General features: G+C 34.0%; 4 protein-coding genes and 1 pseudogene across 5 annotated transcripts; 1 reads left to right on the forward strand and 4 right to left on the reverse strand.

The window, feature by feature from the left end:
- Positions 1–3,210: 3,210 nt before the first annotated feature.
- LOC130820585 (uncharacterized) lies at positions 3,211–4,161 on the reverse strand (annotated as a pseudogene).
- On the reverse strand, positions 3,301–10,511 carry LOC130820586 (uncharacterized). 2 transcript variants are annotated; one of them, XM_057686014.1, is made up of 4 exons: positions 10,266–10,511; positions 7,556–7,952; positions 6,832–7,038; positions 3,301–6,742 (listed from the first exon to the last, which is right to left on the reverse strand). In XM_057686014.1, exons 2-4 carry the CDS (start codon positions 7,811–7,813, stop codon positions 6,398–6,400), a joined length of 810 nt encoding a protein of 269 aa, XP_057541997.1. In that variant the 5' UTR covers positions 7,814–7,952; positions 10,266–10,511; the 3' UTR covers positions 3,301–6,397. The 2 variants fall into 2 exon arrangements, with proteins under 2 accessions (XP_057541997.1, XP_057541998.1); XM_057686015.1 differs by having other exon boundaries at positions 7,556–9,860; positions 10,266–10,457.
- On the reverse strand, positions 4,216–5,799 carry LOC130821782 (uncharacterized). Its single transcript, XM_057687560.1, has 4 exons — positions 5,760–5,799; positions 5,276–5,317; positions 4,964–5,117; positions 4,216–4,768 (listed from the first exon to the last, which is right to left on the reverse strand). The coding sequence occupies exons 1-4, from the start codon at positions 5,797–5,799 to the stop codon at positions 4,216–4,218; spliced, it is 789 nt and encodes a 262-aa protein (XP_057543543.1).
- Positions 10,512–11,620: 1,109 nt separating the features above from the next.
- On the reverse strand, positions 11,621–14,228 carry LOC130820587 (exocyst complex component EXO70B1-like). The gene has a single exon (XM_057686017.1). The coding sequence runs from the start codon at positions 14,129–14,131 to the stop codon at positions 11,924–11,926; it is 2,208 nt and encodes a 735-aa protein (XP_057542000.1). The 5' UTR covers positions 14,132–14,228; the 3' UTR covers positions 11,621–11,923.
- A 4,663-nt stretch (positions 14,229–18,891) lies between these two features.
- LOC130820588 (serine/threonine-protein kinase PBS1-like) lies at positions 18,892–24,669 on the forward strand. The gene is made up of 5 exons (XM_057686018.1): positions 18,892–19,459; positions 20,522–20,718; positions 21,234–21,423; positions 22,363–22,754; positions 23,515–24,669. Exons 1-5 carry the CDS (start codon positions 19,336–19,338, stop codon positions 24,109–24,111), a joined length of 1,500 nt encoding a protein of 499 aa, XP_057542001.1. The 5' UTR covers positions 18,892–19,335; the 3' UTR covers positions 24,112–24,669.
- The last annotated feature ends 2,805 nt before the right edge of the window (positions 24,670–27,474 follow it).

The raw sequence follows: 27,474 nt of genomic DNA on the forward strand, positions 1-27,474 counted from the left end.
TTATAAATAAAAAAACTCTTTTGTGATTAAAGTTCATCACCATGGAAATAACATTTAACTTTTGATGAAATTTTATACTATAAATAATTCTCATTAATAATATTTAATACAACTAACCAAACGGATCATTAAGTTAAGTGGTTGTCAGCTTTATAGTTTTTAGCTATATAACTGCATGCATGATTAATTATTTTAGCGATGGGAAGAAACAGTATTTATAGTAATTGTTAAACAACAATTTGTTGAGAAAAAACATAGACAAATTCTTTAAACTTTTTTTTAATACTTCTGATCCGAAACAACTACACGTCCATTAAACAATACATACACTATTACTTAGTGGAAAGGTAATTTTATTTTCTAAAGTACTCTGTATTTAAATTAATACCCCGAAACTAGCCTTAAAACGTAGATATATACTGTAGACACCATTTCTAGTACTTCTAATTTTATACAAATAAGAGTTTAATACACTATTACCTATTTATTTTAAGCCGATTTATTTATTTTTCAAATGGCAAATGGTTTTTTTATATATGCAATTTATTTATAACGATTGCTATATAATTGCTGCACACGTCTTTAATATTTTTTTTAAGGATTAAGAAAATTTTATTCGATTAGTCAACTTAAGCATAGTTTATGAGCAGCAATAGGTTAAAGAAACAAAGAAGCAGAACGGCATGCCAAAAACTCAACAAGTTATCCATGGCATTACAATTTACAATGGGTTGACGAAGTAATACATGTTAAATTATAAATAACAGATAATTGTATGGTGTCTGAATCGAGATCAGAATTTCAGAATTTTAGTCTTAGTCCACCATCCTTGGCCGGGAGACCTTCCCAAATCTTCTAAAGAACGTAACGTTAAATGCATGGTTGTGCAAATTTTAATAACTGCAAATGTACGGTGTACGTGTAGCTAAGTCGAATACAAGGAGGCGAGTTAACTAATTTGTTTGCCATATGACTACAAGACACGGATCAATAAGTAGTTGAGTTGAGAAACTAATACTACAATACAAATAAAACTAATAATTAAAGCTAAGACAATGATTAATACGCGAATAATAATAATAATAATATGACAAATTCTAAGGCGTCGGGAATCACCTAATTCTAACATGGGAGTTAATTTCTCTCATAATTGTATGAATTTGAGTCATTGGCATAATTAAACGTGATCTGATTAACCTCAAGCTTTCGCTCTATTTATCAATACCGGTTTAAAAATTTACTAGTGTTAATCCTCAAACTTCCGTTTTATTGGCTAAACTAACAGGAATTTAACTTAAATATATCTCAATCCTAAATTAATCATAATCTCAAACTTTTGTTTTATTGAAAAGGTTAATAAAGATATTTAAACTAAGATTCATTAAGCATAGGTTTAATCATAGACCCAAATTTTACACAATTAATCGATAAAATATCATCTCATGCTTCGAATTAGAGTTTATACCCTAACCCTAGAGAGAAAAACTACTCGCTAGACATGGTAATGAGAATGCAATTCATGATGAATGATGACTTAATTGAAACACTAAAATGAAATGATGAATGATTTCAATGCACAAAGATAAATAATAAAACAATAAACAAAGAAAACTTACTAATTGAGAAGAACGAAAATGTAAATTGCAAGGGAATTTGATGTAACAATGAAGTTTAGAAACAAAGAGCTCAAAGAACAAAAAGAATTCTGAAGATTAAAAATTAAAAATTAAAACTGATATATCAAAAATAAAATAACTACCACTATTTATAGTGGCTCCAAAAAGTAACCTTCGAACGCACGAACAAAACACCTGACGCAATGGGCGACGAGTCGTCGCTTTGCTACTGCCTGGGGTATGTGACTTCAGTGAATTGGCGACAAGTTGTGGCTACATTGGGGACGAGTCGTCGGTCAGCCTCTGGAATACATTGCTCAGATCAGAAAGTATGCGACGAGTCATGGCATATGTGGGACGAGTCGGGGTTTTAGCTCTGGACTAGTATGCTGAGATCAGTAGATGTGCAATGAGTCGTGGCTTTTTGAGGGACGACTCATCGCTTTTGTTCTGGACTGTAATGCTGAGCGACGAGTCGTGGCTTTTTGGCATGGCTTAGCTACGACTCGTTTCTTCCCCTTGGGACTTGTTTGGCTCGATCTCTTCACTTCTTTTAGGGGTCTTAGGCCATTTCTCCAGGCCTTCACCCTCTTATCACCCCCGAGATCTAATAAAACTCCGATTTTGCCTCAAAAAATTTACATAAAATACATTATTAAGCATATGAAACAAAAATGTCAAATATCCCTAACACTACCTAAAACTCAATAAAACATCACATAAGGAGCATAAAATTAACACAAATAAGTGCACTTATCAATGCATAACGTCAATAGCACAAAATTTGTATCCAATCCTAGCCATGAAACAATAATGATACAAAGTATAGACGTACTATTTATGTGTTCACGATTCAAATTAGAGATGATTATAAAAAAATGTTCCGCTACACATGACACAAAAAATGATTGATCATACACATTCATTCTTTTGAAGTTACTTTCTTCATTAAGTTTTTAGAAAAAAATTTTTAGATTAGTTACACATTAATTATATGATACAAGTTTTTAGAGTTATCGACATCACTTAATAATTAACTTCCTACACTTCGAAAATCTTTTTCCATTAGATTTTTCATTTCCTATGTTTCAAACTCAATACATGTTCAACTCTTATATTCATTTTTTTATCCCATTACATTCTCTCTTTGACCGTTTCAATTTTACTTTTTTTATCTCTATAAATGTGCTACATTATGATTAAAAAGCTCTCGCATAACAAACTCCAAAAAATGTTAGAGTAATTTATAAATTTCAAAATAAAGAACAAAGTTGACCATTAATTGCTTGTACTTGTATAATTTTCAGAATAAATGGGTCATCATCATTATCATACCCAGTGTATCTCGCTCATAAAAAACTATGATCAGGGTCTGAGGAGTGAAGAAAGACGGCAGCTCATACCCATAAAGGAGAGTGCAATCAAAGAGTCCCTCTGCTCGAGAAAGGTCTTCAAAGAGAGAGAAACATGCAACTTACAAATAGAATAAGTAGAATACATACAAATAACTAAAAATAAAGATAAAATTAAAGAAGGAGGTAAAGAGCAATTAAAGGCAAAGAACAAAAACAAACGATGGGTAAAAGGGACGGGTTTAGTAATCTAAGACGTGGATAAGACGCCGCCAACTGTCCCTATCCCTAATCAGGTCCTTGGAGAGGTGAAGTTCATGCATATCACTTTTAATCTGTTCCTCCCACGTTCTCTTAGGTCTTCCTCGACTTCTCTTTCCCTCCACTATAATGCATTCGATTCTTCTTACTGGGGCGTCATGTGTCTTTCTCTGCACATGCCCAAACCATCTCAACTTGTTTTCCCGCATCTTTGCGAAGAGAGGTGCAACCCCTAACTTCTCCCTAAACTCCTGGTTTTTTATCCTATCCTTCATAATATTACCACACATCCATCTCAGCATACGCATTTCTGTTACTTCCATCATTTGTACTATAATCATCTTTATGGGCCAACATTCTGTCTCCTACAACAACGCCGGCCTAATTGCAACGCGGTAAAATTTACCTTTTAATCTCCTCGGGAACTTTTTATCACAAAGCACCCCGGTTGCTGCTCGCCACTTAAGCCAACCTGCTTGTATACGATAAGTAACGTCTCCATCAATCTCCCCATTACTCTGAATAACCGATCCCAAATATTTGAACTTGGACGTACATGCAACAACTTCTCCCCCTATGGTCACCTCTGGCTCCCTTATCGATTCTATCCCACTGAAATTGCATCGCAAGTATTCTGTCTTCGTACGGCTTATGCGCAACCCCTTACCCTCTAAGGCTTCCCTCCACTCTTCCAATTTACTATTAGCCTCCTCCTTTGTTTCTGCGACTAAAAATATATCATTAGTGAAAAGCATGGTGACGAAAAGCATGTACCATGGTACGGTCTCCCAGATGGATTTAGAGATTTCCTCCATAATGACGGTAAAAATGAAAGGACTTAGTGTCGATCCCTGATGTAGTCCCAATTTAATTGGACAAGACTCTGTTATACCCACCGATGTATGTATGTTAGTCGACACTCTGTCATACATGTCTTGTATTATCTCAATGTACCTTCGTGAAATATCTCTATTCTTGAGGTTATCTCATACGATGTTTCGTGGTATGCTATCATACGCTTTTTCCAGGTCAATGAACACCAGATGCAAATCCTTCTTTCGCTCCATATACTTTTCCATTAGTTTCCTCAAAAGATATGTGTGGTATGCCTCGGTGGTTAATCTTCCCGGCATGAATCCGAATTGGTTCTCTGTAATTACTGTATCTCGTCTAATTCTTTTCTCAATCACTCTTTTCCACGACTTCATAGTGTGGCTTAGAAGTTGGATTCCTTTATAGTTCCTGCATACTTGTGCATCACCCTTGTTCTTGAACAGTGAGATACGAGTGCTAACCCTCCATTCTTCGGACATCTTACGAGACTTCAAGATGACATTAAAGAGGTTAGTAAGCCAATGAATTCCCTCCTCTCCTAAACCCCTCCATACCTCAATCAGAATGTGATCAGGTCCAACTGCCCTTGATCCCCCTATTTTTTTGAGAGGTTCTCCTACTTCCGCTGTGGAAATATCAATAATCGACTCATGATCCTGTGTTCTTTGGATGTCTGAAGTTTGTTGAATTTCCACCTTTGGACCCCTAGTCTCATTAAGCAGTTGGGAAAAATATTGATGTCCTCTTGTCTAAGGAGTACTCGTCCACCTTCATCCTTAATGAACTTCACTGTCCCTAAGTCCTTCTTCTGCCTAGATCTTGCTTTTGATAAAAGGCCTCAAACACACAATCTTTTGCCTCCGCTACTGCTTTTTTGCCGCCCGTTTTGCTTTTTTATACCCCTTCTTCTTATGTGTCCTATCCTCCTCCTCCGTGCAAGCCATGAACTTCTTGAATCTATATTTTTGTCCTTTATCTTCTTTTGCACTTCTTCGTTCCACCACCACGACTCTTTGTACACCTTTGGTTTTCCTGTCGACATCCCTAATGTCTCCTTTGCCACATTTCGAATGATATACAATTTAAAGTCTCTTATAAATAAACGAGATATGTAAGTATAGGTTCGAAAATTATCTACACCCTTACTCGTCGTGGTTTTCTATGTACTATTTTCTTAGTTTAATAATTAATTTTCAATCGTCATTATCATACCCAGTTGTATCCCGCTCATAAATAGATAACTACGAACAGGATCTGAAAAGGAAAACAAGACGACAACTCATACCCATAGAAGAGATTGCGGTCAAAGAGTCACTCAACTCAAGAAGAATCTTCAAAATGAGAGAAACCTACAACTACCCGAAAGCCTTTAAACTTCTCTCTTATTATTCAAAACATTAGATGTAAAATTTTAAAAGTATCAGTAGAATATAACCAATTAAAAGTATATAATTTTCTTGGATTTGTTCAATGGGTCGAAAGCAAGTTTGTACAACTAAAGTAATTAAGAATGAAAAACATCTGCCCTCAAAGTAATTAAGAATGAAAAACATCTGCCCTCAAACAAGACAGGAAGAGCATATCTTTACTAGCTTGGGCCGCCAAGAGGAATTTAAGCCTAGGACAGCCTAAACTTCTTACAATGTTGAATTTATCTAACATATAATACATAAGAATTATACTCGAATTGGTTTACCACATGTAGAACAGTAGAAGTGAGTCTGTGTTCCAACCATCCTATACTTCGTCCATCTAAGAAACTAAAGAGTATGAAATGAATGCCATGCCACTTTTTCTTTCAAATTTTTTCATAGTTTCAAGTTCGAGACATTACTCCGTCCATCTAAATCATTTTCCCATGTGAGAGTTTTTGAGAAATGTAACAAGTTCAATGAAATGGACTACAGAGTACAAAGGAAGATGATCATCAACAGTAAATCGAATAAAGAACACGAGAAGCAGAACTCAAGAGTAAAAGCAATGCTTCTGATATGCTATACCCCAAAGGCCCAAACATGTAAAACGTATTACGATACACAACATGAATAGGGCGGGTGTGATCCTAAACTCCTATGTAACAACTTACAACAGACAGCGAAGGCATACCGAAAAGAAGACTTCGAAAGGAATGCAAGTAGATCTGTGAAATGGGCCTGATATAGGCCAGGCCTGGCCGGCCCCTACGTTAAACAGACCGGGCTCAGTTTTGCAAAAAAATAAAATGGGCTTCAAATGGGCTGGGCTGATGATTCAACCCAACCCAACCCAACTCAACCCGTATCATACTCATCACGACATTTATTAAAAGTACTAGTTATTTTTAGTAAATTAGCATCAATTTAATTTGTTCAAGTGAGAGTCTGACATTTGGATATCAGGAGTCAGCAAGTCTATGCTACCAGATTCCAGAACTTCTCGCACAGCGCACAAGTTCTTAAAAACAGGTGCTCCGGCCTTCATCCAGTTCAAGGCATCAGGAGTCTTAAATCTATCTAGTAATAAGGCGTGCATGCCCAAACTCTTTGCGGGGAGATAATCCTTACGCATACTATCTCCAATGTGTAAAGCTTCTTCTGGGGCAATATTTCCGGCCTTCTCTAAAGCAATCTCATATATCCTTGGGTTTGGCTTCTCCACACCTTCAAGTCCGGAGAATACTCCGAAATCCCAATGAGAACCCTGAATTTTGACATTTCGAGAGTTCTCAAGGCCATTGTATACACATCACGTAGGATATAACACACTAGTATGTAAGTAAAAATCTTTACCTGATTTAAGCCTAATGCTGGAAGAATTACATCTTGATAACGATATTCTGCATTGCTAACAAGCCCAACTGGAATACCTAATGAGCGGACCCACCTGAGGAAAGGAACTGAATCGGGGAAGAGAACATAAGGTGCAGAAGAGCCAAATGACGCATATATGCGCCTAAAAATTTTCTCAAATGTCTCCTCGTCATAGTCATATCCAGCCTATCACGAAAATAGTATATGTAAGCAGGCAAGAAAGAGAGTATAACAACTTCATAAAGCAAAACTAAGATAACCCCCATGATTTCTTTCCTTTTCCCAAATAATGAAAGCGTTTGGTAAATGATTTTTAAGCCGACTGAAAAGCAGACCTATAAGCTAGAATTAAAATCTACTAGGATTGTAAGTTGTCTTATCAATATTTCCAGCTGGTCAAACCTTTCAGCCAACATAATAATCTGCCAAACAGACACAATATCAGCTAAAGCTCTTACATGTTAAAATTAAACCACCAATCAGCCCCAACACCAATGCCCCTAACATCCTTCCCCACCTTTTCCCTATATGAAATCAGCCGGTCTCCTGAGAGACCTCTTTCTTTCTTTTATGGGCCAGCCCAATTACAAATGGTCTATCAAAGACACCGTCTCTCACAAGAATTTGTGATATGAAATACTAGCGTAATTGAGTGATAGTTAGACAACTTATGGATAGATATCCCAAGCTAAAAGAGACATACCCTTTTGAAGGAGTCTCGAACACACGTCTTCCACCATACTATATTCGGCATCTTAGCAGCATGACCAAAACAGGGATACTTCTTTGCCATTTCAGTATAAGCAAGTTTAAAGCCTTCATGTACACGTTTATAATCGGGACAAGGCAATCCTACAGATTTAGCGGCCATGCAGTAGTAATCCCCTAATTCACCTTTGTAAGCTATAAGTGTACCAGTTACATCAACAGTTACACAACGTAACTTTGACAACAACGACATTGCCACAGTCCAACAAGAAGCCGATCTCGTTATATTGCACCAACGCAAAGAAAACTTCAAGGTTTTAAAGAAAATACTAGCTTGGTTTAAAATCTCTGAAGTTATCCACCGACCACTGGTATCACTTATCTAAAATGTTCTGCATCAACAAGTAAAAGATCTGGCTTAAAACAAATTTTCTCCAAAATAGAGGACTAGAGAATTTAGCATACTTAACTGTAGAAAAAGGACAGAAAAACAGTATATATAAATTTGGTCTTGGACCATAAATATTGCAGTCCGCAGGCGGTAGATCATGCTGCATGCCATTTAATCATAAATTATAAACATGCACAAACTGTAAATGATTGTGGAAAACTTTTAGTTTTTAGGATTAAGACTTTGGCATTGTTGTGGTTGGTGAGGTATCTTGGACAACATATTTAACCTTCCATGGCTAACTTTATGAACTCATTCAGATCATAACCTCAATATACCCATGAATTGTTAGAGTATATATAGGGGTGTTTGGCAAACAGCTGGTAGCTGATTATATTAGCTGATTTGACTGGTTTGATCAGCTGATTTTGAACTCGCTGCTATGAGCAGCTTGTTTTAAAACAACAATAAGTTGTTTCAATTTACCAAACACCGATATTGGATAGTTTGACCCTCTATTCGTATCAATATAAGCTAAAATTGCCTAATAAAAACACCTCCTATAATATCCTAGGGCTTCAATAATTTAAAGTCCACGGGGTATGTCGGAGTATAAAAGATATCCTGGAGCTTCAACCATCAACGCTTTTGGTTAAAACCCCATGAAATCTTATATACTTTAACAAGAACAAGGAACATTCTTCTTCAACCGTTGGGAGGTTATGCCAACAAAGACTTTTCAGAAGGTCAAACTGTAAAAGAATTATGCAAGATTAACAAACACATCAACATTAACAAATATTCAATTATTCAGCAAAAAAGATATTCAAAAAAAATTAAAAAATATAACATTCTAACAAAATTCAAGAACATAAAAATTAAGATTAAGATTAAAGATTAAAACACCAAGATTAATAAATTAAGATTAAAATTAAAATTAAAATTAAGATCAAAGATTAAAAAGTCAAGATTAAGAATTTAAGATTAAAGATTAATACATAAAGATCAAGATTAGATTGAAAAAACTCTAAAAAAATCAAAATTCTGGTTTTCAGGGACGATTTAAACGGTTCTCACCTGCTTATAATAAACTTGCTTATGCCTTGTCCTATATTTGTATTTGTAAGGTCTTTTCTTCCATTTAATTAAGCGTTAATGGAAATGAACCATAACTATGTAGCCCTATTCCTAATAGATTGCCCCAAAATAGCATATCCAAATTATAAGAGAAAGACTTTTCGTTTCGGGAATGCTCAGTTCAATAGGAAGGGGCATGTTACTCTTTTTCTTAAAAAAAATATCTTATCAACTCGAAGTAAAAAAGTAAACGTACGTAGATTTTTTTTAGGGATTTCGTGTACAAATACAAGTAGTCTTTGACTCTTTACGATTATAGATTAGATATGTATTACTTAGGGCTACTACAATACCAACCAAAAAAACAGTTGTAGCTACTGGACGACGAAATGGGTTTTGGAATTTATTCACATTCTCTAAAAAAGGAACTGTTAGTAATCCCTCAGGTACTGAAACCATTAAAAGAACGCCTAATAACTTATTTGGTAGTACGAAGATTTTTGGAATTCATTTATTTCTTTCGGGGGTGGCTTGTTTTGGTTTTGGTGCATTTCATGTAACAGGCTTGTACGGTCCCGGAATCTGGGTGTCCGACCCTTATGGACTAACTGGAAAAGTACAACCTGTAAAGAGATACCGCTTCCTCATGAATTTATCTTGAATCGGGATCTTTTGGCTCAACTTTATCCGAGTTTTTCCGAAGGAGCAACTCCATTTTTCACTTTGAATTGGTCAAAATATACAGGGGCGGTTCACTGCTGGCGTCAGGCAGCAATAGCGGTGGGCCGGCAGTGGTTTTATCAACCTCAATTTATCATTCATCAGTTTTTCACTATGGATCAAGAAAAACATAGCTTACTAACATTTGACCCAACTCTGGTAACAGATATAAACTGAGAATTTCAACTAACAATGATATAATTATATTTATATGTCATCTCAATCAAATAGACAACATACAATTTTAAGATTAACAAAGTCTATTCTACAGGCCAATAATCTATAAACCCTAAAACTTCACGTTGACTTCTTAGTTACAGTAATCAAAAAAACCCAGAAAATATCATAACATGGGCATCAAACATGCACTGATTATAACCTAAAAATAAAAATAGAAACACTGAAACATAAAAGGCAAACATGGGCGATCAAAAACAAAAGCAAGATGAAGTATAATGAGCATTGAATAAAATTATAGAACAAAAATTTGAAAGTTTAAAGGGAAATTGTGACATACCCAGAAGCTGAAATTGGATGAAGAATCTAAGAGTGCTTTGGTAAATCCAAATTTGTAGCTACTTAATCATGTTCTAGTACTCCATTTGGGGGAGAAACCAATAAATACTTAGAAAAATGAAACAGACTGAAGTGGAGAAAAAGAGAGTCTGCCGCTGAATTGTTTAGTTTTAGGGATTTAAGCACACAGATTAAGTTGGCGGTGAGAACTAGGTAAATAAGGCGTTAATTAATTGAAAAATTGAAAAGAATAAATTTCTTTCAAAATAAGCGTCCTGGTTCTTAATTCATTGTTACTAAAACGGATAAAAAAAAATGTCATAGGGTAGAAAGGGACAAAGAAATTCTATGACACTGTCTCTTTTCAATTCTATGACACTGTCTCTCTTTCGTTGTTGTTATTAACAACGAATAATGTGTTTTGACTTTTTTATCAGAACCTTTGTTTGTTGTTATTAACAACGAGCATGCTTAACCTTAGTTTTGACATAAGAACACTTATTTTGGAAATTAAAATGTTTCAAAACTTATATTATAAAATTTTGTTTGACAATAAACTTATTTTTTTCTATCTTTCTAATTATGTTGCATTTAAGACTTTAGAATGCTCAAATGGGCCTGCTTTAAGATTTGGTCCAAAACTTACTTATGTTACTTCATCTATCCACCAAATAAAAATTAGGAGAATTCAATTTAATAATATTATATGTATATATGTAATTTGTTTATTAATAGCGAATATTTTTTGTGGTGTAATTAGATTTTTTTTCCAATTAACTTGCAAGTTTCAACCATAAATTTTGAATGTTTGGTCTCATGTCTTTCTTACTTCAAAATAAAAAATTAATTCTGATACCAATAACAAGGGATCAAAACAATAGAAATTTGAAGAAGATTTACTAAATTTATTACTCTTCTGTTCCATATAAATTGTAATATTTGACCCAATAAGCTATTACATTATTTTGAACAATTTTCATGAGGAGACGTACGACGCACACTAATGTAAAACTAATTGATTAAAACATAGAATAATGTAGAAGACCAAGTAAAATTTTTAATCTATAAAAACTTTTTATTGATGACCCAATTTTAATCAACATCCGTTTTTATATATTTATATTATAATTATAATTATTTCAAATTGTATATCATACAATACATATATTTGATGAAGGAATACAAAACTTAAAAAATAATAATAATGGACAACATTAATCGTACAAGCTTGGATAAGGGGAAATTACATTAATTTTCTTAGATTACAAGCTCTGTAAAAGTCCATAATAAATCAATCATAAACAAATAATTAATATTCTAAATCAAACGATGTAAACATATAGGAGCATAACTACATTAATATAAGAATTACAATAACTATTTAATAGTACAATTAGCTAAAAATTATAAATAAATAAATAAATAACAAAGATTGTTAGTACAAGATATGCCAAAGAAAAGGAAGGCAAAATGAAAATTGAACATAAAGACCTTACCATGAGAAAGTGGTACATGTTCCAACTGAGACAAGATCGATTCTCATGTAGACACAAGATTTTGAATACACTAACGTGCATGTAATGTAAGGGAAACAAAACACAACCAATAGTTAAAACAAGTGTCCCTACATTGTTGTGAATTTTCACAAGAATCTTGCACTTAAATTTTTCTCCTAACCATAGAGTTAGGATTTCCATCAAACAACTCTTCAATAATGGTCTCAATATCATCTGGTTGGAACTTAATGTACTTCTCAACTTGTCTTCCTGGTGTAAAAATGGTTCCAAACCTTGCAAGAAACGATCGATAGGCTGGGATCATTACAGCAGAAATCGAAACTCGAAGCTCGGATTGGAGTTGCTCATCACTCACCACCCAATTGCTTTGTGTCTTGTGAATCTCATCAAACAATTGATTGAAATTTTTGAATCTTTCTTTCAGTATAGGCTTGTGTATCTTTCCATTCACTTGTAACCCTTCAGGGTTAAGACATTGTAATACTTTGCTCCAAGTTTCCCTTTGATAACCCTTATGATATTGCCTAACATCCGATGAACGTCTCCTACACCAATTATCCCCTACTACTTGGTGGATTTCACTAGACCCTTTAACTTTTTGAAGCATGTATCTTCCATTGTTCATCAAGAAAATGAACCTTAATGAAGGGTCTTTGTATAATTTCGATTTCGATTCAAGGTATAAGTCTAGTAGATCCATAATGGTTATTAGTTGTCTTGAGAATGGGGGATGTTGTTCTACATCTCGTTGTTGTTGTTGTTGTTGCTGTTGCTCGTGTTTTTCTTCTTTATGATGTTCTAAGGTAGTATCAAGTGCAGAAAATTCCTCTGTTTGATCTGTTTTCAGGTGTTGTTGGAAAACCTGTTCTAGGGTATCTTTGTATTCACAAGCATATTTAAGGTAGTTCATGGTGTACCTTGTTAAAGGATGGACAGCTCCGCTTGCTACCGGAGTCTTAGTATTGTCACCTTTAATCGAGTTTTCGAATTGACAAAAGATTGACACTGCGGCCTCCCCAAGCCTACATTTTGCCAAGGACAATTCTGACTTTAGTTCCTCCTTTCCCTCCTCGGAAGGAAACATTGTTGCTTTAGACTCTATCCAAGGGATCATGTCACGTATGGTCTCATACATGTCCAGACACTTGAATAATTTCTCGGTGGCTCGTTTAGTCATCGACACTGCTTCCGCAAAATTAACTAAGATTGAGAAGACGGCATAGCAAAGGTCGGCAAAGAGGACTTGGTAGGTGGAGGAATGATTGCAAAAGACATATTCATAAAAAGATTGTTCCCCTTGGAGAAGAGTAGAGGTACAATACTTAAATACACGAATCCATGTAGATATCTCGCTCTCCAAAACTTCCCAACTCATCTTTTGTACATCATCCATACTAATCTTCTCAAATCCTTGTTTCTTTATTTCCTCCTCGAAAACATGTCTCCTCGAAACAAGAAAGACATTGCAACATTCCGCCTCATAGCCAGCTATTATCATGGCATTGGCTATAAGGCGAAGGCTGGAGACAGCCTCGGAAGAAAAAAAAGGGAAGATAATCGGTTGTTCTTCGTTACCTTCCCCTTGATTTTCTCCCGAGCCTAAACAATCACCATCACCACCACCACCGCCACCATCACTACCCTCATGTGACGGTAGTTCACACGAGTCTCCACCCTCGTCCGAAGCGTGGTGAGACGATGTAATTGACTGCAACTTCCCTTTGAGCTTATTAAACGACGAATCTGATTGCTTGGCATCCGAACCGTCACCCACATTGTGCGCATCCTGGCACGCCGATTCCTCCAGAATCAGACGTAGCTCGTCCTCCAAGAATACAATTGCACGGTGGAGAACCGAGCTTGTCTGATTCAACAACGGAATCAAATAGTTCGATTTTAAACCCTGGAGAGCCTCCATTAGGGCAGACAATTTAATCACAGCAACAACAAAACAAGCATCCGATTCCACGTCGCGTCCAAAAACGATCGAATCCTCAGAAATGGATTCGAATTCTTCCATTTTCGATTCGACTTTTTTGAGAAATTTAACCACAACATTGGAAATTTCAGGAAGTTCATCTTTATCAGAAACAGACGTAATCGAATCGATAAATTGTTGAATGTCTTCGCAAAGCTGTTCAAGAGTAAATTCCTTTGAATTCACATTTTCTTCATCACATTCATCAATGGTTAAAGGCTTTTGAAAATTATAATCATTGTTGAAATCTGATGAAGGATTTCGAGCAGCAAAACTGAATGATTTGATTCCAATGTTTTCATCTTTGTGCTTGTGTTCACCATGAATTCTTGAATCAAAACTTAAACTTTTCACAGGAGGATTATTTGCCATTTTTTGAATTTTTTATTAATTTTTAAGAAAGTTTAATGGAGATCGAGATGTTTATGGGTTGATGGAGAGGAAATGCAACAAGAATGGAAACAGGGGAGGAAGGATCATAGCGAAAGTGGAGGCAACATAATAAATTTTTTGTTTTAAAAAAATATTTTTAATATTTTAAAAATTAGAAAATGGGGGTAAACTTGGGAAGTGGTCATGTAATTGTGTGATTGTAATGGATTAGAAAATAGTTTATTTTTAGAGAAGGTGACAGTTGACAGGTCTTACACATACATAGCCATTGGGAAGGTTCTAAGGCCTAATCACGTGCAATATATATACTCCATCGTATACGATCCTTAAATATATAAGGCGTTAAATATTTTATATTAAATATATAATAGGTGGTAGAAGGTTTAGATATGAGATAATACTGGATCTCGGATATTAAAAATGCAGAATCATACAAAATTTTATTGTTCTGCCTTTGTTCAATTCCAAGCAAATTATAAAATATTTATAAATTATTTCATCTGTTTTATTTATATTTTTTATATTTGACTTTTTACACAACTCAATATATTATTTGATAATATATATATTAAATTATGTATAACTAAAAATTATAAAAAGTCAATATCCTGAAAAATGAGATTACATGATTTAAACAAGATTTGACTTGCCTATATTTTTTATTACATATTATCCGTAATATTAAAATAAATTATCTACAAAATATAAAATAAGGTTAAATGATGAATAATATCTATAAGAAATACTCCATCCGTTTCTTTTTATTCTTCCCATTTACTTTTTGCGCAGTTTTCAATGTAAATTTTAAACCTCAATATCTCTAAATATACATAATAAAAAATTATAAAAATACATAATAAGAAAGTATATATTAAGATGAATCTAACAAGATCTCACATGGATATATTTTATCTTCTAAATATGTGTCAAAAATATTAATTAAATTTCTTTCTCCTTAAGGTGGAATATTCCAAATGAAAAGGATATTAGATAACAAAAGAGTATTAACTTTTTGATCATCACAATTTATGACCTCTCTGTTCTCCGCTTATACCGGAAATGCACACTAGTGTATGTTGGGAATTGGCTATGATATTTGATGAAGAACAATGAACAAACTAATGCAAAGTAAACACCCAAAAACAGAGCAAGCAACAACAATGACAAAACACAAAAATATATGAGGTATCTGATGATAACTCCCCCTCAAACAAAGTATCTTATCATTAATATAAGCAAGAATACATTAATGACTCACCTTACAAAGCTTTAAGAACAATCTCTCAAAGCAAAGATTGAACCTATACTTCAATCTCTCACACATATGCAAATACAAAGAGGAAGAACTCTTATGATGTGAATCCTAGTTTTACTCTCTTGTATATGTCTCACTTAATCCCCTAATGATGTTCTAAGACTCCTTATATAGCCCTAATACATATTAGAATACAAAACCGGATACAAAACAGAATCGCGTACTGTGGGCTGCTGCACATTGCTCGACCCGAGTTGGATTGGCTCGACCAGTCGAGCGCCAGTTCTAAGCTCACTGTACAGCTTATGTTTTGTGGCTCGATCGAGCTCTTCATGCTCGACCACTCGAGCCACCTTCGAAAGCTTCCATGAGCACTCCCTTGCCTTCATCAAGGCACACAAAGTCTCCCACTTTGATCACTTCATTAACTGATCCTGAACATAAGTTTTCATACCCCTTTGCATACGCACAATCACCCTCCAATATGCAAGGCAATAAGTATGCTACGGGGTGATCGAATTCACCTCCATCATGTTGAGATTTGAGGCTTGACTCAACAGTGTATATCTTCTGCTAATCAGGAAATTAAAAAAATACTTTGTGTTGATGTCAGTAATTATTTAAATCCAAGTTTATTTCTTGATGGTTTCTTCATCCATGATTTCCTTTTCCTTGGTATGATGTTAATGCAGCTATATGATTTGATGATTTCATTGGGGACCAAGAGTTATAGAGATTATTAGCGACAACATATTAATATAAGATGGGTTGAACAGTCTGTGTGATTTAATGAATCGACTTGATTGTCTTATATGTTACACAATTTAATATTAATTGGATTTTAATCAAATGAAGTTGCTCAATTTGACTTTGAAATATAATAAGAGGAAGCATAGGCTAGAGTCTCTTACAACCAAGGACGACAAGAATACTAGTATGAGAAGGATTAAACACTTAATTCTACATGTGTGTTAAAGTAACTTGATTGTCATATTTTTTTATGGAAAATTATTGAGAATAATCCCTACTTTTGACGTTTTGCTGTGAATAACCCTTACTTTTAATTATTCATAAAAAATCTAAACTTTTCACCTTAATTGCTCACAATACCCCTATTAAAAATGACTCAGATAACCCAAATCATAACCTAAACGGACCAAGCCTACGATCCTCCTCTGTCTAGAAGTATCTTAGCCTAAATAAACTTCAAAATGTATTTGTATACAACAAAATAATTAATATGATATTAGCCGATGCCAAGGTCACATTTTGAGGATGAACAACGTCTATTTAAGGAAGTAGGTGACAAAAGTGTAACCTATAAACTGGTTTGGAGACTATTGTCTTGTAATTATTCCCCTTATTCAAGTGATTTCTATTGATTTTTGTATTTCGCATCTATTTATATGTATTTTAAGCTTTCCTACAGGTTTAAGGTTTTAAAGACAGATTTATAATCCAAAATTCTTGGAAGGGACCAAGATTGAATGATAACTGATGTTACAACTTTAGCTTCTTTAGTTTTCAAAATAAGATTATTAAGAGAGTATTTTCTTTTATCTTTGTAAAAAAATATTTAATTTTCAGTATTTATATGAAGAATTAATTTCCTTTTTCCTTCACTATAGCGCATATATAGTATAACTTGTTATACTAAAGTTTCCATAAAACTTGATATGACATTCTATTAACAAGTAGGCTATTTTTGAGCTTGCAACACAAAATATCATTAAAGTTATCTTTTTATGTGTCTCATAACATGTTTTTCCAATCTAGCTTGTTTATTAACTTTAACATTCTCACACCATCTCAAAATGATTGATCGTGTAGTTGTGATTTGTATCTATGAATTTTCGCGATATTGGTTTTTACTACTATGTTAAAAAAGTAAATTCAATTAAAAATTTAAGCCGATAGTCATAGTTCTAAATATGTTATATACATTTATTATTGTTTTCATATTTAATACCAGACATTAGAGAAAATACATGGTAAAAAACTACTCAACTAGAGCATTTTGGAACACAAATGCAACAATTGGTCATTTGCAAATGCTATCAATTTTGCTAATCACCTCTTTGATCACTATCTTTAGTTATTCTAAGTAAAAGAATTGACTTTACTAATCACTTCATATATATGACAATTTAGCAAAAATAATATACATTTAGTAACTTCAAACAATGTAATCAGATGACCTAACTTATCATGTTTAGAAAATTGTCAAATATTTAAATTCCACAATTAGTCGAAGAGAATTTATGTCCCAATCTGCTTAAAGAGTGGTACGGATCATTTAATTAAAAATTCAATTCATTTTAAATTGTGAAACATATAATAGTGGTCGAATTTGTTGAGCACACATGTAATGATGTGTACTCAGTCCACCTTACTAGGTTAATATAGCAACAGTGTTGACTTATGGTGTGTAAATTTTAATTAACCGCAAGCGCACGGTGTACGTGTAACAATATGGGTCGAACTCAGGAAAGCGAGTTAATAGAAGTGGGTTGAAAATCTAATACTACTATGAGCAATAATTTAAATGATGCAAATGAAACTAGTAAATTAAGCAAAGACAACAGTTGATATGAATATAAAGATGGGACAACAAATTTAGGATGTCGAAAATCGCCTAATTCTGACGTGGAAGTCAATTACTCTCATAGTTGTATGAAATTGAATCTTTGGCATGGCTAAACGTGATCTAATTAATCTCAAGCTTTCGCTCTATTGATCAATATCTGTTTAAGACCTTACAAGTATTAATCCTCAAACTTTCGTTTTATTGGTTAAACTAATAGGAATTTAACTTAAATATACCTCGATCCTAAATTAATCATAATCTCAAACTTTCGTTTTATTGAAAAGGTTAATAAAGATATTTTAACTGAGGTTCATTAAGCATAGGTTTAATTATAAACCCAAATTTCACACAATTAATCAATGAAAAATCATTACATACTTCAAATTAGGGTCAATTCCTTAATCCTAGAAGGAAAATCTACTTACTAAACATATTAACTAACATGAAATTAACAATAAGAAAAACCCTAATTAAGATGACGAACATGATTAATATAATGAATTAAAGACAATTTATTGAATTATTAAAGGACAAAATAGAGAAACTTACAAATTGAAATATAAACAAATCATAGATTGCATAAATAATTGAAAGTTACAATGGAAAACATAAAAAAAAAAAAAAAAAAAAAAAAAAAACTAAGCTTAATAAACTAAAAACTAATAGACTTTAGCCTAAATGCCTAATTATATTTTAAAAATTTTAAAAAATATTATCTGAATTTGCCCATTTTTCAAGTCGGAAGTCTGGCGGATAATCCGCTCATAAATAGATCTAATTGGATTAAGATCTAATTGGATTATTGGAACGATCTTTTAGAAGTAGGATATTTACAAAAGAAAATTCCAAATTTCCATGTAGATTGTAGGAGAATGAAACACGGATGACTAGAGTAAAACAAAAGCATTTGGTCAAAGTATGTAATCAAAATTGTAGAGTAAAATACAAGAATTTTGGGTTATGTTCATACTACTACATTTTCTCATCTAAAATCTTTAATCTCCTCTTTCATTCCATTAGTTTTTTTACATAAACTACCCTTGCTCACTATTCTACACTCCATTTTCTGTTCAAGCAAGATACGATACACTTTCTCTCGTCTTTCACACAACTTTTCTTTATTCTCTTCAATCCTTCTTATTCTCATATACCCTTGTCCCCTTTTAACTAGAAAACATAGATTTTTTTGTTACAATCTATTTTTCCCATCAAAGATGATATTTTGATGATGCTAATTGATTAAAGACAAGATTTTTTTGAGATGGGTTTTTGATTATTTTATTGATTTTTATTGTATCAAGAAATTAAAAAGGAAAAGTTTTGTTTGATTGATTAGGAGATATGGGGTGTTTCTCTTGTTTTGAATCAAAAGAAGAAGAAAGATTGAATCCAAATCTTGATGAAAAAGATGATCACAAAGCTACTCATCCTTCTTCAAACTCTAATATCTCTAAATTATCATCTGGTGAGGTTTGATATTCATACCTGTTTTTAGTTGTAATGTTTCATTAAAATGTTGTGATCTGATTATTTGCTGATTATCTAATTTGGGTTTTGATTATGATTGGATTCATATTTTGGATTTTACTGTTTTATGATTGGACTTATGCCTTTTATTGGTTATGTTGTGATATGCTGTAGAAATCAGCTGAATTTACTTTATGTTAAGACTTAAAAGGAATCAACACCCTTTTGGTGGAATTGGAATTTGATGTAATGAATTATTATTGTTGGATGGTGTAGATTCTTTTAAGTGTATGATTTGTTTCACTTAATAAGCATAATATCTAATTTTGGCAAAAATCCTCTTTTTTTTTCTAAGTACAGTAAGCTTATAGGTTTCAATTCTATATATAGATGTCCCTTTATAAAGTTTGATTACCTTATCAATCAATTCTTGTAGAAAACAAATTTTAGTTTGTCCTTTGGGCGTAAAGATCAAATCTATCTTTGACATTTTGGATCGAGGAGGTGTTTAAACAGGCCCGATGATCCGATATTTACCTGACCTTGTAACCGAATCCGACTTCACCGGACTTCAAAATGAATGTAAAAACCAATGTGAATATAAGACCTGATTTTGAACCAAGCCGAAACACATGACCCGAAGTTAACCCAATGACACAAACAAATTCCCGATCGACCTTTCGTTTCTACTTCTCTAACACTTTGTTTGGATCGACGAAATTGTAGGGAAAGGGAGGGGAGGGATTTGGAGCATATGATTTCTTTTGTTTGGATATCAATATTGGAGGGGAGTGATTTGGAATGAATGGATTCAAAGGGATTAAGTCCCTTAATTTTTTTTACAACTAAATCTCTCCAAATGTGGTAAGACTAGGAGGAAAAGCCTATTTTTTTCATCTCCTTTCTTTTCCTCCTGAACAAACAAGAAAGTTTTCCTTATTATTCCCTCCCCTTCCTTTCCTTTCCTCCCCCTCGTAAATTGTTACCCAAACAAAGTGTACGAGGTCGGCCTTCATTTGATTCTAATGATCTTTCAAATATTCATTATGTAAAACTATAGGAGCGGATCGGATGAAAGCAAGAAACAATGTTGGGCCAAGGCGGGAGACTTCAGTTCCGAAGGATGTACCAGACACCAATGCCCAGACATTCACTTTTAATGAGCTTGCAGTAGCCACCAAGAACTTCAGAGATGAATGTTTCCTTGGGGAAGGGGGTTTTGGGAGTGTTTACAAAGGCCAGTTGGAGACTGGACAGGTAGCTGTTCTTTCGATCATTCATTTTGATTATGCATTTTGTTGCTTTAGTCCACCATGTACAAGGTGTGGATAATACAAATTTACGCCCTAGTGGTTTAAAATAGATCCTGCGACTTCTACGAGTAATCTGTTTATTTTTTGCGAATTACAACCACCAAAGTATCAAAGTCTACAGCGATTATACCAAATCACAGAATTCCGACCACTTAACCTAAAATTGTGACCACTAAAATGGTCGGAATTATGTGAATTGGCCTGAACGTTGTAGACTTTAATACTTTGGTGGCTCTAATTTGCAAAAAATAAACATTGAGGCTGTAATTTGCAAATTATTCTTCTATATATTGTTTTCAAGAACGTAGTACGGCTTGGGACGTAGGATAGGAACGAAAACGCTAATATTTGATGTCAATGGATCACCTAACATGTTAGTTGACTTAACGAGCTATATCGGTCACCTTATTAGTATCACTGATTCAGTTCTGCACTCAGTAAGCTGTATGTTACTTGCAGGTTGTTGCTGTTAAGCAACTGGACAGAAATGGTCTCCAAGGCAACAGAGAGTTTCTTGTAGAGGTTCTTATGCTTAGTCTTTTACATCATTCTAATCTTGTGAATTTGATAGGATATTGTGCCGATGGTGACCAGAGGTTGCTTGTATATGAATACATGGCACTGGGATCACTTGAAGATCACCTTCATGGTAAAATTTTTTTTTCCCATTATTTTGTTAGTTTCCAGTGGAATTGGATTCATATTTTAATGAAACATGGATTGGACCGGGTAAGACCGGCCCATTTAAAGCCCATATTAATTTTAAAGGGCCTTTATCCAGCCCGGCCTTTATGCGGCCCATTGAACAAGTCTCCACCTTCAATGATTGAGCTGTTCTGTTGACACAATGTATGTAGTTTGAATGGCTTGATTTTCAAGCTTGTTATGCGTGGAATTTGGAGCTTTAAGTAATAGAAACCAATAGCTAAAATATGAAACTATGTTGAATTGTTTTCTAGTTGTTCAAGGTTCCGTGCTTATTATGTGCTTAAGTAGCAAGGTAATATAATCGGGTGCTTTTAACTGCTAGTTTATACTTCCTCTTGTTTTTATTAGTTGCTACAAATAGTGACATTTCTCCTCACAAGATGTCACTATCTGTTGCGACTAATACAAACCAGTTGTTATATATTATGGGTGAAGAATAGCTTGTCCTTGCTAGGTGATTGAACTTAATTTTAAAATGATCGCCTTAGGCTAGCGCCTTGGGTGATGGATGGGTTGGGCGCCTTGATAGGGATAGGCTAAGTGATTCTTTAAGGCGAGCGCCTTCGAGTGACCTTTAGATTAGAGCTTTTGGAGCGCTTTTTAGGCTTATCCTCACAAGAATATTATATTGTGCAAACATCAATCACATATGTGATTATAACTTTAGATTGGACCTTCCTGACAAATATACTCGTAATATTATTACCTTAATCGTTGTTATCACCATTCATATAGGCAACTAAGGACTTCAGGTTAAATCTTAGAATGGATATGCTGATGTGCACTTGGCCATGGAAAATCTCGACGTTCCTTTTTTTTGTACTTTACATAAGTTCTGCGGTTTCAGAATTTTTACTGATAGTTGAACGTTTTATTGAAGATCTCCCGCCTGATAAAGAACCACTTGACTGGAATACCAGGATGAAAATTGCAGCTGGAGCTGCAAAAGGTTTAGAATACCTGCATGATAAAGCAAATCCACCAGTTATCTATAGAGATTTTAAATCATCCAACATATTGCTAGATGAAGGGTACCATCCAAAGCTCTCTGATTTCGGGCTTGCAAAACTGGGACCCACTGGTGACAAGTCACATGTATCTACCCGAGTGATGGGAACTTATGGCTATTGTGCGCCTGAATATGCAATGACAGGGCAATTGACTGTGAAGTCAGATGTTTATAGTTTTGGAGTCGTCTTTTTAGAACTGATAACTGGTCGTCGAGCCATTGATGGTGATCGTCCTCATGGAGAGCAGAACCTTGTCGCATGGGTAAGATAATTGTAGCTCAAAAATTTAAAGTCATTTACTATTATTCTCTCGTTTATTCAATTTCTGTTTCCATGATAAATTTCTCTGAAACCACCCCTTGTTTTTCCCCAAGTCACTAACCAATAAGTTTTTTATCTTGTTACTAACCAAATATTCATCTTATTGATTATTATATTGGGGTGTTTGGTTCATGGCTTTTTGCTTAGCTTTTTGATTGACTTTTGGCTTGTTGATTGGTAAAACAACCAAGAAAAGTGTTTGGTAAATGGTTTTAAACCAGCTGAAAAGCAGGCTTTTAAGCCAAAATGAAAAGGCCGCTGCAACTAGCCTTTTTGGTTGGCTTTGGCTTGTTGGCCCACATTTTTTAACAAACAGCCAGCAACCGATAGCCAATACTCGAATTTACCAAATATCTTCACAAATAACTGGGTTTTTCGGGTAGCTTAAAAGCCAACAAAAACAACTAACATTTTCAGCTGGTCAAACAAGCCAACTAAAAAGGCAACAGCCAATTGCCAAACACCCATTAATTCTAGTTTTTCTAGAGCATGTATCTGAATAAAGATTGTAATAAACGTTTTAAAAAAAATTATAAGTCGCGTAACGTTTAGCTCAAAATCCATTGTAAAGCGGTCAATACGTTGTAGAACGACCTCATTTATATTCCGTGGTGATGAGAGTACACGAGTTTCAATCCTCTTTAGCAGACTGCTAAGGAGCTATTACATCTTTTTATAGTTGATATCTTCTGTTTATGCAGGCACGTCCTTTGTTCAACGACAGGAGAAAATTTTTGAAATTGGCAGACCCTCGGCTACAAGGTAGATTTCCAACAAGAGGACTCTACCAAGCTCTAGCTGTCGCATCTATGTGCATTCAAGAGAGTGCAACTGGTCGTCCTCACATTGGAGATGTTGTAACTGCACTCTCGTATCTGGCCAACCAAGCATATGATCCAAATACGAAAGATGATCGAAGGAACAGAGATGAAAGCGGTGGTGGGAAAATTGCAAGAGGTGAAGATGGGGCGACTTCGGGTAGAAAATGGGACTTGGAAGGCTCAGAGAAAGAGGACTCCCCTAGAGAAACGGTTAGAATGATGAATAGGGACTTAGATAGAGAGCGTGCCGTTGCTGAGGCCAAAATGTGGGGCGAGAATCTGCGGGAAAAGAGACGTCAAACCTTGGATTCGGAAGGTGTTTCCGAAAAAGATGACTCTCCAAAAGAGACCGCGAGGATGTTGAATGGTGACGTAGACAGAGAGAGAGCTGTTGCTGAGGCCAAGATGTGGGGAGAGAATTGGCGAGAGAAAAGAAGAATAAGCGCTCAAGGCACAAACGACCACCCGGGTGTGTGATTCACCCTGTTCTTGTACAGCATCAGAAACGATACTCCGCATCCCAGCAGACTAAGTCAAGTACTGGTCCACGCCCTTGTTTTTCACTCATTTTTTGCAGTGTATCAAAGCTCCGTACAGAGGATCAGATGTCAGGAGAGGTGCATTGAAGAATCAGAGTGTATATTTTCGGCAATAAGCCCAAGGTACCACCTCGGCTTGACCCCTTGTAAACATTTCAGTATGAAGGAGTCGTTTTTCTGGGTTTCTTTCTTTTCGGTTATGGTGGATGATATTTGCTTCTTGGATCAGCATATTTATACCATCCTAGAAATGCTCAACCGATTTGGTAGTGTTAGGTGTTTCACTACTGAAGCTTTAAGGTCTATATACATACCATATTCATAATGGATGTACTTAATGTCACATTTTTGTACTTCTCTTCCCCTTGTTTATTAATGCATAAGATTTACTCCCTTCGTTTTATTTTGTTGTTTCCAGTTTGACAAAAACCGTGAGAACTTTTTGTCAAACTAGGAACAACAAAGAAAAACGGAAGCAGTCTTTAGCTTTATTTCATGAAATGAAAAATTTTAAGATTCAGGCTGCAGGACGGATGGGAGTGTGCTCAAACTCCAGTGCTTCCGTCCTGCTGATTTGCTGTCTCGCCAGTTTTTTCCGCTGAGAGTTTGTTTGATGATTCAGTTTCTGTCGAGTTTTATTCGACTCCGTCTATTGGATTGCTTATGTCGGATAGAAAGCAGTTCTTGCACACTGCATATAAAATCATCTTAAATAGCCCTAAGATGAAAACCTTAATGTTGGAAACCTGAATATATATTCCACCTTTGAAATTTGATTGTGCTCTTGATTTCAAAAATATGACATTGTCTCCGCTCTTATTATTATTAAGAGCAAACATAGTCATAATAATTTTTTTCTCTTTTATCTATTCTTAACAGCAAATAAATTTGACTTTATGCTCAGGCACAAGATGCTTATTTTGGGAATTGAAATTATCAGAAGTTTATTTTGAGAATTATTTTTAAACCAAAAATCCTCCTAAAAATTGAGGGAAGATTTCACGTGGTAACCCTAAATTATTGACTTTTTTACGTGGTAGACAAACGTTTTTTTAGTCCACGTGATGGCCTTAAACTTTCAACTTTTCCACATGGTAGACAAAAGAAAAGTATTTTTGTTAACTTTACACTATTTTTTTTATAACATAATGACTTTTTTTCAAAAAAAATAGACATCGTGATCACCCTAATAGACCACACATTTCGTAATCGAGTCAAAATGAGTACTTAATTTAACTAAAAATTCCATTTTTATTCTACCACATGAAAAAGTTAAAAGCTCGGGATCACCACGTAAATTTATTGTCTACCATACGAAAAAGTCAAACACTCGGAATCACCACATAAAATTTTTAAAAATCAATTTTCAAACACTCTTAAAACTTCTGCGAAGTTTAAGCATTTTGCCACTGACTTGGAAGCAAATAGCCATGAGGCCATGATGATAACTTAAGCTAAATTGGTTTCTTTGATGGGATACCAACGAACTTTAGTACGGCCACAATTTGCTTCTTTAGTTTTCGTGTCTCCCGATGACACTATTTATATGCTTGTAAGTATAGCTAATAGATTTGTACGTATAACTATAGTATACCTTCATCACCCAAACAGTTCTTTTTGGCTTTTGCATACTTGTACGGTTGTACTAAAGTTCTTCGACCATACTTATCTTGCCTTTTCTTTTCATTTGCTCGTTTTCTCGAATTAAGGTATAATCTTCTTCGATAAGAATAAGATTTGTCTTTTTATATTCTTTTCTAGACTCTATTCATAACTTTTATAAACGAAACACGTGATATAGGTTAACAACATAACAACAGTGTCAAAGTGATAATTCCAAAAGATTGAGATTGACACTTCAAATGTAATTTAGTTTTACTGAGTTGGTTAACCTATAGACCATCCTCCTCCTATAAGCGGCCTTAAAATTGACAATAAGCGAGAAGTACTTATAGGTAGAGTTATCTTGTGTATGGTGGCCCAAAACTCAATTTGTACTAGGGCGAGTGTTGATGAACTATTGAAATATATTAATAGACCCATTTAACTCGAAGTTTACCGCCAACAAAAGTAAAACAAAAGTAGTTCGATTTTTAAAGGGATTTTTTTTTGTGTATTTGTGAAAACAAATGAAATTTTGTTAATATTTATAGAATTGTGTGTTGCGACAATATTACTAGAACGTAGAGTATAAAACGTATATTGATTTGCAGATTTACGCATGTGAAATAAAAGTGTAGAATTTCATAATCCGGCCGAAAAATATAACCTCTCTCACTTTACAAAATTTAGCTTTAATAATGAAACTTTTCATTTATAATCCTTACTTAGAATTATCATAGTCTCATTTTACACATGAAAAGAAATTACTCTCCAAGTACTCATTTGTTTTGACCTTAACAAACTTAACACGTGATTAGGGAATTTCCTAGTGGGTATGTTTTGACTAAATAGCTACTAGTAATAGGACTAATTAGGTTTTTGGAAACTTAATTAGTTTTCTATTGCTATCTAATTATTGGATTATGCATGTGAACAATAAATTATTCAATGTAATTTGGCAACGTTTGTTTGTCCTTCTAGATACTTAAACCTCAAGCCATTACATTTGGTACAAATTCTATTTCATGATGTATTATTCATTTATTTCTTTAAATTTGTTATATCATTTAAATAAAAATTAGAGTTTTTATATATAATCTAGCAAATTCAAATAGATAGATGGATAATCTATATTTATGCGAGATTTGAGATGTCAAATGAAAATTGCAATAATTACTTTTGTAAGCAATAACAAAGAAGTTTAATCTAATTTCCATTCTCTTGAAGACTTATAAATTATAAGGTATCAATTTACCATATTATATTATTGTTATAATAATATATAAGGTGGTAATTAAATGGGTCTCTTAATTGTTGGCTTTAGGTATATATTTTGTTTTTTGTTTTGTATTTTTTATGTAAAAAGATAGGAGGTGGTTTTTATGAATATAGACTGTAGCGAAATAAAATAATGTATTAAACATAATGAAATATCTTCTTAAACACAACATTATCAGTTTGATTATAAATCTTGTGTCATCTTGATCAATAATCTTGCTGTTCTAGAAGACTTAAACCTTATTAACCTAATGCACGTCTGACAAGTTTTTTTTTTTTTTTTTTTTTTTTTTTTTGAAATTAAATATACTTGTTGAAAAATTACTTATAATAAAACAATAAATGAAAATCGTTCTTTATTTTGTTTAATTTAAAACTACTTAATTAATTAATTGACGTTATAATTAAGAAATGGATTTGG

Source organism: Amaranthus tricolor, chromosome 8 (genome assembly GCF_026212465.1).
Source record: "Amaranthus tricolor cultivar Red isolate AtriRed21 chromosome 8, ASM2621246v1, whole genome shotgun sequence".
Lineage (NCBI taxonomy): Eukaryota > Viridiplantae > Streptophyta > Magnoliopsida > Caryophyllales > Amaranthaceae > Amaranthus > Amaranthus tricolor.

Coding starts and splice junctions, on each gene's coding strand:
- LOC130821782 (XM_057687560.1), bottom strand. CDS start 5,799: ATGGTTGGAACACAGACTCACTTCTACTGTTCTACATGTG. Junction 5,318..5,759: donor CTTCTACTGTTCTACATGTG/GTAAACCAATTC, acceptor TTTCCTTTTCAG/ATCCTGTTCGTAGTTATCTA. Junction 4,769..4,963: donor AGGACACATAAGAAGAAGGG/GTATAAAAAAGC, acceptor TAATGAGACTAG/GGGTCCAAAGGTGGAAATTC.
- LOC130820586 (XM_057686014.1), bottom strand. CDS start 7,813: ATGTCGTTGTTGTCAAAGTTACGTTGTGTAACTGTTGATGTAACTGGT. Junction 7,039..7,555: donor TTCGAGACTCCTTCAAAAGG/GTATGTCTCTTT, acceptor TTTTCGTGATAG/GCTGGATATGACTATGACGA. Junction 6,743..6,831: donor CAGCATTAGGCTTAAATCAG/GTAAAGATTTTT, acceptor GTCAAAATTCAG/GGTTCTCATTGGGATTTCGG.
- LOC130820587 (XM_057686017.1), bottom strand. CDS start 14,131: ATGGCAAATAATCCTCCTGTGAAAAGTTTAAGTTTTGATTCAAGAATT.
- LOC130820588 (XM_057686018.1), top strand. CDS start 19,336: ATGGGGTGTTTCTCTTGTTTTGAATCAAAAGAAGAAGAAAGATTGAAT. Junction 20,719..21,233: donor GCCAGTTGGAGACTGGACAG/GTAGCTGTTCTT, acceptor TGTTACTTGCAG/GTTGTTGCTGTTAAGCAACT. Junction 21,424..22,362: donor ACTTGAAGATCACCTTCATG/GTAAAATTTTTT, acceptor GTTTTATTGAAG/ATCTCCCGCCTGATAAAGAA.